This window comes from Wolffia australiana, chromosome 6 (genome assembly GCF_029677425.1).
Source record: "Wolffia australiana isolate 7733 chromosome 6, ASM2967742v1".
NCBI lineage: Eukaryota > Viridiplantae > Streptophyta > Magnoliopsida > Alismatales > Araceae > Wolffia > Wolffia australiana.
The window spans coordinates 18,300,262-18,312,920 of NC_135840.1; the positions used below are offsets into that span (position 1 = coordinate 18,300,262).

The 12,659-nt window shown below is 45.9% G+C and overlaps 1 protein-coding gene across 1 annotated transcript; it reads right to left on the reverse strand.

Annotated features, from left to right (window-relative positions):
• Nucleotides 1–10,753: 10,753 nt before the first annotated feature.
• LOC144704992 (uncharacterized) lies at nt 10,754–12,306 on the reverse strand. Its single transcript, XM_078577574.1, has 2 exons — nt 11,950–12,306; nt 10,754–11,848 (listed from the first exon to the last, which is right to left on the reverse strand). Exons 1-2 carry the CDS (start codon nt 12,304–12,306, stop codon nt 10,754–10,756), a joined length of 1,452 nt encoding a protein of 483 aa, XP_078433700.1.
• Nucleotides 12,307–12,659: the final 353 nt, after the last annotated feature.

Below are 12,659 nucleotides of genomic sequence, written 5' to 3' on the forward strand. Positions count from 1 at the left end.
GACTACCTCACCACCACGAATGCCTCCGGTTTTCTCCGGCCTCAATGATCCATCCACTAGGGCGTGTCCGTTGAGCTCCGAGCATTCATTCGAGTCACCACCCCTCTGCTTCTCCCTCTACTCCTCACCTCTGGAATTCCTCAACCGCTCCTGCGCCGTTATGCCAGTCGAGCCACCGATGCTCTCTGGCTCCACTCCACCACACCCGCTTTGGCTGCGGCAATTGTTGACGAATCTGCACGACGAGGTGTGTCGTCCTCCCGCTTGCTCGTTATATTATCCTATGCAGTATACCTCCGTCTTGACTCCACTGCGCTCGGGCTAGGTAGGTGAGAGAGGAAAATTGAGATAAAACTAAGAACACAAGTGAGATCTTACCGGTACAGATGAGTCCATCCGTTACGTGCGAGCCCTACAGATTGATTCTGTTCGGTCGTAGATGTCTTTGTCCCTCCGACGAGGATCGAGAGGCCACCGTCGTCATCACCGGAGACCCCGTCAGAGCACAGAGTTCGGCATTCTCACCGGGTCGGAGCCTGCACGTACAACACGTAGGACGCATTCATCGTGCATCGTAGTTACATTATTACCCATTTGGGTTTGTCTATCCGTCAGACAATGACATCGTCGATGTCTGATGCCACTATCTAGGTATCGAGCCATAGTCCTCTGTACTGACCGGACGACATCCTCAACGACGTCCGGCATCACAATGATAGTTCCAGGGAGGTTTTGTTGGCTCAGGAAGGCACATGTAGAGCTCCAAACATTCCCAAAAGTATGTCAGCATGTAGCATGATGGCTGAGACACACACCAAAGTCAAGGGGTAGTGAACGGCCCCCCAATCATCACCCGCCTGAATCAGGGCATTTATGGTAACATTTTGGTCCTCCTTGGTAGATGTTTACATTTTAGTATAGTTTTCACACATTATTTTACCTAAATCGATCATGAAATCAAACTTTGAATCAAGATGTTATAGTAGATGAGCCTCTTTGAGGCAGTTTGGTAAACACCTTTCAGGTATTGACAATTCATCCTATTTTATTTGATTTTATATTTTTTAAAAAAATCAATAGTACTTATTAAATATTATACTCATCAAAGCCAAATTTTATCATTATAATCTACCTAGTAATCATATCATGTTATAACTATTAACCTCTTAATTACTCATTTATCCTTATTATCTTCTATAATTCTCTCCACCACTACCTAAGTTGATATATTCCCCTAAACAATAGAAAATAAATTTCCCTATCTCTCTGAACCTCTTATCATTTATAAATCTTACATCCTACTAAAATTTTCCATCCCCTATCTCTATTAACTCATTAATCCATGAATAACTAAATAATCCCATTACAGTCATTATCTCTTCTTGTTCATTCTTCCTCTTACGTCTTACTAAAATAAAATTCCCTGTTCCCTATATGAAATTCCTTATTCCCTATCCATTATCTACCTAATTCTCTTTACTTAATATATACATCCCTCCTAACTTATACATAACCTACTATTAATTAAAATCAAGAATCCTACTAAGTATATCATTTACTAATCGTATTATCCTTAATAATCTCTCTTCAACTTATTTTCTTAATACATTAACTTAAAATCAAAAAAAAACTCTTCCACTGCCTCTCTTAATATCTTCCTTCATTGTAATGATATAATTAAACTCCATTCTCCACATCCTCACTATCTCTAATGCATATATATATAATATTAATGGTTAAAATAAATAATTAATATCTTACCTTACAAATACCTTCTATCTATCTTCCACCCTTTCACTTTCTTTATTATCATTATCACATCTCTTACTCAGATATATTACTGATTTATTTGATTATCCTTTTTACCATCTTATTTTCTCTAATCCTAACGCAATCATTATAGTTACATCTAAAGGCCAGTCCCTGTGGAGATGACCTCACTCCTATACCTATTTGAGTGAGTCTCTATAATTAAAATTTTATTTCATTTAGGAAAGTAAAATTTACAATGACGCTAAAATTAACACCAAGATTTTCCTTCTTCAGTCACCTTGTTGCTACAACCTAAAAGAAGCATAAACACATCAACATTAAAATGCAAATTGGGAAAAGATATCCCAAAAAATTAATATCAATGAATTATTAGAAAATTTTTTGTCTTTGTCATTATCCTATTCAATTTCCTGCATTTTGCCATCTGCCTATTGTACTCCTTGGCATCTTTAAAGCCAGCATTTTAAGATGAAGTATGCACGAAGGAATCAAAAATTTTAGAAATTGATGGAGTAATAAATGAAGTGATAAGAAAAGTTGGACGTGGATGAAGTAATCAAGATGAATTAAAGCATGAATTAATCAAAAAAATTAGAAGTTGATGAAGCAATCATGATGAAGTAATCAAAAAAGTTAGACCTCGATGAAGTAATCATGATCAATTAATGAATGAAGAAATCAAAAAAATTAGATGTCAATGAAGTAATGCATGAAGTAATCAATTATAAATTGATGAAGCAATCAAGACGAAGTAATGCATGAAGTAATCAGTTAGACATTGATGAAGCAATCAAGATGAAGTAATGCATGAAGTAATCAATTAGACATTGATGAAGCAATCAAGATGAAGTAATGCATGAAGTAATCAATTAGACATTGATGAAGCAATCAAGATGAAGTAATGCATGAAGTAATCAATTAGACATTGATGAAACAATCAAGATGAAGTAATGCATGAAGCAAGCAGCAAAGAGGGGGGTCATGCATAGGATGGGTAATTTATTGACTCATCTTCCACTTTGGACTAGCATGTGGCAGACAAAAGAGAAAAATTAGAGACATAATCAGAAAGGCTAGTGGATATCCCAAAATGGTTGATTTTCACATCATCTTTCTCTCTCTCAGGGTGGAGATGTAACATCGGTCCCTTTTTGTTCATCCCTCCCACTCACGTGCACTTAGAAAATATAGAGAGAAACTAGTCACTGGGGAATCCAAGACGGGTATCTTTCAGCTCCTCGTGCTCTCTCTTTCCCAAAAGTTAAAAGGGACTGAGATCCAACATGGGTCACAATTTTCTTGAAATTATCTTTATATTATATCAGTTTATGGTATCAGCTAAAGATAACTTTGTGTGTGTTCTCCGTATTTAGATCTGTTATCCATGAGCATTCCTCTTTTTTTTTATGTAACAATATCCAATATCAGTCTATGGCAACCGGATAACGATTATAATTCCTATGTTTTCAAATATAGAGGTAGCAAGCGAGAGAGCAGGTGAACAAGAAAGAGATCACAGAGAGAGAGAGGGAAAGATCAAGTGATCCTGAGAGAGAGAGAGAGAGGAGGGAGAGAGAGATGGGCCGGAAAATGAGAAAGAGAGTGCGAGGGAGGGAGGGAGGGAGGGAGGGAGGGGAGAGTGAGCAAGAGAGAAATTGGTATCCTCTATTATTTTCTTCGTGGCATCTGATAACATTAATGCACTTAATGATACAAGTGTCCAGTATTGTTATTTGCTTAACCATATCAGTTATCGTTATCTATTATCCACCCCTAAAAATGTTATTGGCTATTGTTATGATTCACATTAATGAATAATTTGGATAACAGATATCTCAATATCCAATAATGAAATGTTGACTGGTGACTTAATAAACTGAATGGATTCCTCACCCGTCCATGAATTATTGTTATGTTTCATGTTATGTCATTTGTCCCTCATGAAAATGGAATGTATGACAGACGGATGGATGAATAAAGAAACTAAATATGCCAAGTAAGGCCGGAGTGAGTGATAGAGGAAGAGAGAGGGAGAGAGATAGCAAAAGAGAAAGAAAGATAGAGTGCAAGGAGAGAGAGAGAGAGAGAGAGAGAGAAAGTGAAAAAAAAAAGAGTGTGAGTATCAAGTGAGCCAAAGAGAGAGAGGGAAGAGAAGGGGAGAGAGAGATAGATAGAGAGAGAGGGAAAAAGAGAGAAACAAAGAGGGAGTGAGCGAGAGAAATAGGAGAGAAAAAGAATGCAAGAGAGCATGAGCTAGAAGAGTGTGTATGAAATAGAGAGCGAAGAGGGCAGAGGTAGGCAGAGAGCAACAGCAAGAGAAAGATAGTGAGTGATAAGAGAGTGCATGAAAGAGAGCAAGTGAGAGAGAGTTAGAGAGAGAGACAGCGAGGGTGAATGAGAAGAGCTTACTCGAGAAAGAGAGAGAACGAGTGAGAGCAAGAGAGAGGTAGAGAGAGAGAGGAACAACAAGAGAAATAAAGAGAGATAAAAAAGAGACAATGGGCGAGCAAGAGAGAGAGTGAAAGTGTGTGAGAGAGAGAGAGAGATGGAGAATGAAAAAGAGAGATGCATCATCCCCATCGTCCATGTGTGAGGCCCCCAATCTGTTTGGGTTTCTGTAGTGGCGGTTGTGCGCCCAATATCTACACTAGTGGTGCGGCTGTGGGGGGTCCGCATGGGGCACATGTGGGTGCATGCCTGGGTGGCATTGCTCATGGCAATATGGTGCCATCTAGGCATGCTCCCGGCGGTGTCCCACACGGACAAAGAGTCTTGCTACCAATTGGCAGTAGCATGCTCTCTTGGGGTTGTGGTGTCCAACATTTTGTGGCGCACGCAGAACATCTGCATGCGTGCCCAGTTTGTCCCAATAATGGCAGACGCCCCACAACTGATGGCGGAGATGCACGCGCCCTATGCGCAACTTTGGGCAGCAACGCCCATCCTACTCCTTGGTGACAACTAAATACAGTTGTTGCAGATCATTGGTGAAGCATTAGATGACCAAGGGTTGTGCCGATGGGGGGTAGGGAGACCTCGTGCTTGGTACCACAAACTCCTAATGATCCGTAGAGGGTGGCAGATTCTGACGATCCATTAGAACGTATGACTTGCATTAGTCCCACACGCGTGCAGTGCACTTGGCAGGATCACCCGCGAGCTCGTGCACCAAGAGAGTGGAGCAGCCGAATCAACATTCCATTCTGGGTCAAGGGAGACAACCCGCGGGTTTGTCACGGTGCCTTCCCGCCATTCTAACAGCCAATTGTCAGATTACCAGGGTCACGCTAATGCGCAGCCAAGTGCATCCAATTCTGTAAATTATCTTGGCAATATAGTACACAGTGTTTTATCTCGAGGGGCTGACCTCTCTACATCTCCTCAACTATAATATACTCAAAGACTTCCATTGTAATTGTGAAGGCTGCTTGACTTGGTGATCAAGATCAAGGCCCGTCGTGCTGCTAAACTATGAATTCGGCCCCCCAAATGTAGGCGTGTGATAATATGGTCTCCGTCTCTCTCCTCGATCATCATCATCCCATCATTGTCAGCAGTGGTTGTCATGTTGTCATTAGTCATCATCTTGTCATCTTCAGTCATTTTTCCCATCTTTTTTGCATCGTCTTGTTGTAGTTAGTGGCCGCTCCATAATCGTCAGTCATCTTTCCCATTGTTGATCATCATCCCCATTGTTGTCATTGTTAGGCACGTCTTCATCGGTCATCATGATGCAACCTTAGTACATGAATAGTGTAGGAACAGGACTTGAATCCACAAGCCTTGCTCTACTTGAAAGAGTCGAGTCCTAAAACCACAAAACTAGCTCCTCCAACCCTTGAGTCTACAAGGGGTTGTGCTTGAATCCACAAGCACTAAAGCACTCTCAAGAAAAGAGAACACTCAGAGGGGAGAAACAAGAGTTTCAACAAAACAATAGACTTCAATAATATCATCCAAGGGTACATGGGGGCCTTACATAGGCCACAACAAGTGCAGTATCAACCATAATTACTGAACCCATGAAAGAACAACTCAAAACATCGAGAAAAATAACTCTAACAAGCTAAGACAAAGGATACGCAACCTGAAAGGCCTAAGAATAGATATTATGCAGATTATGGGGCATGTAGAAGCCGTCAAGAGATATTTGTGTGGCTCAAAAAGATCTTTATGGTACAAAACAGTAGATAAGCAGCTCTAACAAGTTAGAGCAGAGATATTCTACAGATCTTGGCAAAAGAAGAGTCTGTCAAAGGATCCTGTCAGAAGGAATCTGTCAGAGGATCTTGTTAGAGAAAACCTATCAGAGGATTTCAAGGGCTCTATGTACTTTTCTGCAAATCATGTTAGTTCTAGAAGAATATCCTTCTTGGGCAACAAGTCTAGAAGCTAATGGGCCTTAGAAAATGGGCTTCTGGGCTACATCACATCGTCCACGTCATCATTGGTTGTCTACCACGTCGTCGATGGTTGTCATCCCTGTTGTTGTTGGTCATCATCCTCTTGTGGTCATAATTCTGTCCTCGTCATCAATAGTCTTCGACCATGTCATATATGTCAACCATAGTCATCCTTGTCATCTATGGTTGTCATCCTGATAAGCCTAAAAATGCACGTAAATATGTCGTTGATTTTGGATTTAGACTTATACAATAAAAATTTTAATTTCCCTTAACCACTAAATATGGAATATAGAGCAAGGGGTCGAACCACAGGGAGGCAGCAAGAGAGAATTTTATCCAATTTCAATGAATTAATTCAAAGATGAATTAATTTTGCAACAAATAAATCTTAATTATGCTCAATAATGTATTTAATTAATCAAAATCAAGTAAGACTTAATTTTGATTTTAAATATTTCGGTCAGAAAGCTCAAGATAGGAATATTTAAATTTTTAAATCAGATTAATTCACATTATTAATTTCCCAATTATTATAAAATTTTAAGACAATTTTTTGGGAATTAAATAATCAAGAAAGGGATTTTTAAATTGGACTTCAAGATGGATGAATTTTCGAATCAAATTTTATTTTTAGATTTTTTATATATTAAATTAAATTCCTAAACAATAAAAATCGAAATCTAGAGAGATAAAGTAGAAAAATTAACCTAGAGAGAGAAAGTGAAGAATTTGGGAAAAAGATGAAATCCGACCCTAAATTAAAAATCTAATGATGCAGAAATGTTCTAAATTGATTTAGAATTAAGGATCAAAAATCAGATCTTGAATCAGAATCAAAATGAAGTGCTAATTTCATTCAAAACAAACTTCTAGGGCATGTACATTTCACCCACGCCTTGGCGTTTTAGAATCGTTCAAGAAGATGATTGAAATATAAATCAAAGACTTACAAATTTAAGTTCAAAAGCAAGATCTGTCGACTTCAAGAGCCCCTCCTGTGTCCTTTCTGGCCAAATGCTTGGGGAGAGCCTCCAAAAGTGATTTTTGCCCTTTTCCAGACCTCTATTTAAAGATCCAACCATCTAGATTGTAGAGGGGGAAAAGACAAACATGCCCTCAAAATTTCAGCCCAATCCGACGTCTAGATCTCAAGATATTGCCGTTTTACTACAACTTAATGTAGGCCGTTGGATCATTTTATTAAGCCAAAAAAATCGATTTTTTTGATTGGCTGACGCATTCCTCATCATTTTCCACTTTCTTGGATCGCACTCTGACACGTAGTTGTCCGTGCCCGCAGGCCCAATCATTGAAAAAGTTATTGGCCTCTTTGAATGTCTATAAAGAAGCCACATCACCCTGTGTAATAAAAAAAACAAAACAGCCGCAATATGTGTCGGTGATAGCCGCAATTTTTGACTGGTTTTTCAATAAAAAGAAGGGCGGTGAGCTTACCGGTGCCGTTTTATTTTTAAAAAATTGTGGCGTCGTTTTCTTTAAAAAACGCGGCGTTGATTTCCGCGTGCATTTTAATGCACGTGGCGAATCGACGCTGCATAAATAATAATAAAAATTGCACGTGCTTGTCGGTTGCCGCGTGCGTTAAATGCACGCGGAAACTCGACTCCGCATGCACGCGCTGCACTCGTGCATGTCGGTGGGTGTATTTAAAAATTGTTGCGTGAGAGAGAGAGAATGCCCAAAGAGAGAGAGAGAGAGAAACGTCGTAAGAGAGAAGGTTAGGGTTTTGCCATACCCCCCCTCATGCCATTGAGAGGGGGTTAAATAAGGGGAATACATTTAGTGGGCTGGGCCCACTAGAGAGAGAGAAAGGGAGATGAAGGGAGAAGAGAGCCCACTATGGTCCAACACTCCCCCTCAAGCTGGAGCGTGGAGGTCAAACATGCCCAGCTTGGATCCCATAGTCTCGTATGCCGCGCCTGGTAGAGCCTTAGTGAAGATGTCTGCCAACTGGTGTGCGGAAGCGACGTGTGGGGTACAGATGGTACCGTTGACGACGTACTGTCGGATGAAGTGGCAGTCGATCTCAATATGCTTCGTCCTCATATGAAACGTAGCATTGCTGGCGATAAAGGTAGCAAACATATTATCGCAGTACATCTGCATAGGTTCGCCCGGTGGGAAGCCGAGCTCAGTGAGGAGAGAGCGCAGCCACAACATCTCTGCCGTGGTATCCGCCATGGCTCGATATTCAGCTTCAGCACTGGAGCGAGACACGATAGACTGCTTCTGAGATCGCCATGTGACCAGGTTACCTCCAACATAAGTGGCATATCCTCCATGTGACTTCCGGTCCTCCTTGTCGCCGGCGAATCCAGAGTCAGAGTAGGCCTCGATACGTAGATGACCCTGTCGCTGATATAAGAGGCCCTTCCCCGGAGCTCTCTTAATGTACGCCAGAACCCGATAGACACCTTCCAGATGGATAGTGCGAGGAGCCTGCATAAACTGACTCAAGATACTAACCGCATAGGAGATGTCCGGACGAGTCACAGTGAGGAAGATCAGTTTCCCCACAAGTCGGCGGTAGAGTCCTGCGTCCTCAAGAAGTGCCGTAGCATCATCCCACCAATCGACATTCTGCTCCATGGGTGAGGAAGCCGGCTTGCACCCCAACGTCCCCGTCTCCTCCAGCAGATCAAGCGCGTACTTCCTCTGACATATGGACATCTGCCCCTGACGGTAAGCAATCTCAAGTCCGAGGAAGTACCTGGGTGGAGACAAGTCGCGCGTGACAAAGTGATGAGCCAGATATGTCTTGGTCGCAGCAACCTCAGCGTCGTCACTGCCCGTGATGATGATGTCATCCACGTACACGGCCAGAACGACACATCCATGCGGGGTGCGTTTTCGCAGGACAGTGGGATCGGAGACAGTGGAGACGAAGCCAAATGAGAGCAACAGTTGGGAGAACTTGTGAAACCATGCACGCGGGCTTTGTTTCAGCCCATAGATAGCCTTCTTGAGGAGACATACCTCAGACGACTCCCCCTGAGCAACATACCCAGGAGGTTGCTCCATGAACACCTGCTCATCAAGGTCTCCGTTGAGGAAGGCATTGGACACGTCCAGCTGATGAAGGGGCCAGGACTGAGCCAGGGCGACGGAGAAGAGGACTCGGATGGAGCTGAGGCGCGCCACAGGGGAAAATGTCTCATGATAGTCAAGACCATAGGCCTGCGAGAAACCACGGGCCACGAGGCGCGCCTTGTAGCGTGCAATGGAGCCATCAGGATTGTACTTGAGGGAGTACACCCACTTGCAGGAAACCACGTTGGCAGTAGTCGGCCGAGGAACCAACGTCCATGTCTCCCGCTGGATGAAGGCCGCATACTCCAAGTCCATCGCCGCTTTCCACGCCGGAACCTGCAACGCCTCAACATACGACTTGGGAATTGACTCGGTTAAAACGGCAAGGGCAAAGGACTGATAGGAGGGAGAAAGGAGTGCAGGGGAGACGTGATGGGCAATGGGATGCTGCGTGCACTGCCGAGTACCCTTGCGAAGGGCAATGGGTAGATCGAGATCTGAGGGGGGTCGGGACAGAGAGGAAGATGGAGAATGAGGGTCAGGCGATGAGGGGACAGGAGATGAGGGCACGAGCATGGAAGGAGACTCCGGATCAGGTGAGACGTTAGGAGACTCATCAGGTGACACCTCAGGGGACATCTCAGGCGAGGCAGCAATGGGAGCAGGAAGGGGAGGGGACGGGGATGGTGAGGAGGATTCACGAGTAGACTGTGTAGAGGCAAAGTAGGGGACATCCTCGTGAAAGGTCACATCTGCCGAAGTAACGTACTGGTGGCGATCCGGATAGTACACACGGTAGCCCTTCTGAGTCCGGGAGTAACCAACGAACACGCCCTTCAGAGCATGGGGAGCCAGCTTGGAGAGACCGGGTGTATGATCCTGGACGAATGCAGTGCACCCAAACACACGTGGCGGTAGGGAGAAGATATCAGCCTCGAGAGTCAAGCGCTGAAGAGGAATAGCGCCGCCGAGAGCAACAGAGGGAAGACGGTTCGCTAGGTACGTAGCAGTCAACACGGCCTCACACCAGAGATACTGGGGAACCTTCATAGCGAGTAGCATCGTGCGCACCATGTCCAGGATATGGCGATGCTTCCGTTCTGCAACGCCGTTCTGCTGCGAAGTGTATGGGCAGGTAGTCTGATGGACTATGCCATGGGCAAGACAGAGTTCCTCAAGCGCCCGCTGAGTGAATTCAAGTGCATTATCCGTGCGAAGGACTTTCACCATCGTCTCATATTGGGTAAGGATTCAATGAGAAAGTGCTGGACACGAGACAGGACGTCCTTCCGACTTTTCAAGATGTACGTCCAGCTTGCCCTGGTGTAATCATCAACGAACACCATGTAGTACTTTCCTCCTGTAGGAGATGGATGCGGTGCCGGTCCCCAAACGTCACAATGAATCAAGTCAAATGGGCGATGAGTAGGTGGTCCTCTGTGCGACGGGTACGAAGATCTATGGTGCTTCCCTAGTTCAAATGACTCACACTGAAACTCAGACAGTTGTAGCCAAGGTAAAGTTTATTTAAGTTTGCCAAAACTAGGATGCCCCAAGCGGCAGTGCCACAAAAAGGAGTCGTGAAGGGAACTAGAGGAAGCAGAAAGTGCAAAAAGGGCTTGAAGTCCCGACGAAGGAGAGTCAACCACCAGCTCGTAGATGCCGCTCTTGTTCTCACGGCCCAGTCCAATCCTCCGGCCCGTGTCGAGGTCCTGGAAGACGCAGTGATGAGGGTAGAAAAACACACCACAATGAAGGGCTTTAGTGATCGCACTGATGGACAGCAAGTTGGCAGGAAAGCCAGGAATGTACAAGACTTGCTGCAGAGGAAGGGAAGGGGTGGCATGGGACTGGCCGGAGCCAAGGACAGGACAGGAACGACCGTCAGCAATACGGACGTCAGGGATAGAGGTGTCAGGCCGGAACGAGGTAAGGATAGAGGGAAAACCGGTCATGTGGGAGGATGCCCCCGAGTCAATAATCCAAGAAGTATGATGAGGGGTTGAGGTAGATGGCGTACCTGGAGATGAGCGTCGCCCTCCAGCATGGGGCGCTAGGCTGCTCGTCAGTGCCGCAAGACTGGCCGATGGTGCCGAAGTCGAGCAGAGCGAGGAGGCTCGGGATGCCTGAATGTAGGCCAGCTCTGAGGGAGATAGGGTGAGGCTTACCGTGCCCGAAGCTAAGGGAGTAGTCGAGGATCCGTCAGCCGTAGACGATGTCGGGAATGCCTTGCCTCCAGAGACAGCCATAGCCCAGGCAGGCTTCCCGAACTCCTTCCAGCACTTCTCGGACGGGTGTGACGTCTTTCCGCAGTACTTGCACGGCGGATAGGAGGTCCGGGTCCGCCCTGACGATGCACCCTTTCCAGAAGCCCTGGAAGCCCCGCCTGATGCAGTGAGAGCTGAAGTCTCGATGGGCTGCGAGGACTGGGAAGAGGGCAGGCTGTCCTGCACTCGAAGTGCGGCTGCAAAAATCTCCTCAGTGGGTAATACCCGGGACCCCCCAAGTACCTGACCGCGAATCATGTCAGCTAGCTCTGGACGTAACCCGCTAAGGAACGCTCCCGCCCGGAGCTCGTCACGGTACCGTCTAAGAGTATCAAGATCCAAGACCAGTGGCTGATAGACCTCAAGATTGGTAAAAAAAAGTAGCTCTGGAGAGTCCGGGTCCCCTGGCGACACGCAAAGAGCTCCTCATATAACCGAACTGTCCGGCTAACGTTGCTCTTGTTGGCGTACATCGTCTCCAACTTGAGCCACAGAGCGCGGGCAGGGCGGGTCATGCTGAGTGGCTCCATGATCTGAGTCGCTACACTTGAGATAAGCCAGGAACATACTGCGGACTCCAGTCGGCTCCACTCCAAGTAGTCCCGGTCTGATTCCCTCGGCGAAGGATCAGTCAGATGATGCCGAAGCCCATGGGCATTGAGAAACTCCAGGAAGGCACCCCTCCAAGGCCCATAATTGGACCCGTCGAATGTGTAAGCTGGCTTGGCCAGAGCACTTACGATAGAATGCTTTCCCGGTTGTACGTGCGGCGGAGTCTGAGTAATGTCGGAGGACGAAGAATTAGCCATGTGAATGCCGTGTGAATTAGCCATGTGAATCAGCCATGTGAATGCCGGACGAGGACGGTGGAGATCGACGGACAATGGACCCGAGGGATCAAAGTATGGGCACTAGGCAGACCGGCGGCAGGACCGGCGGCGGCAGGGCAGGGCCGCAGACGGCGGCGGAAGAAAGCCGGCGGCGGCGGCAGGACCGGCGGCGGCAGAGCAGGGCCGCGGACGGCAGCAGGAGCAGGCCGGCAGTAGGTAAGGATCACGGCAGGATCGATGGCGGTAGGGCAGGGGCGGCGGCGCGGAAGAAAGCCGGCGGCGGCAGGACCGGCGGCGGTAGGGCAGGGCGCGGGCGGCGGCAGACAGGACCG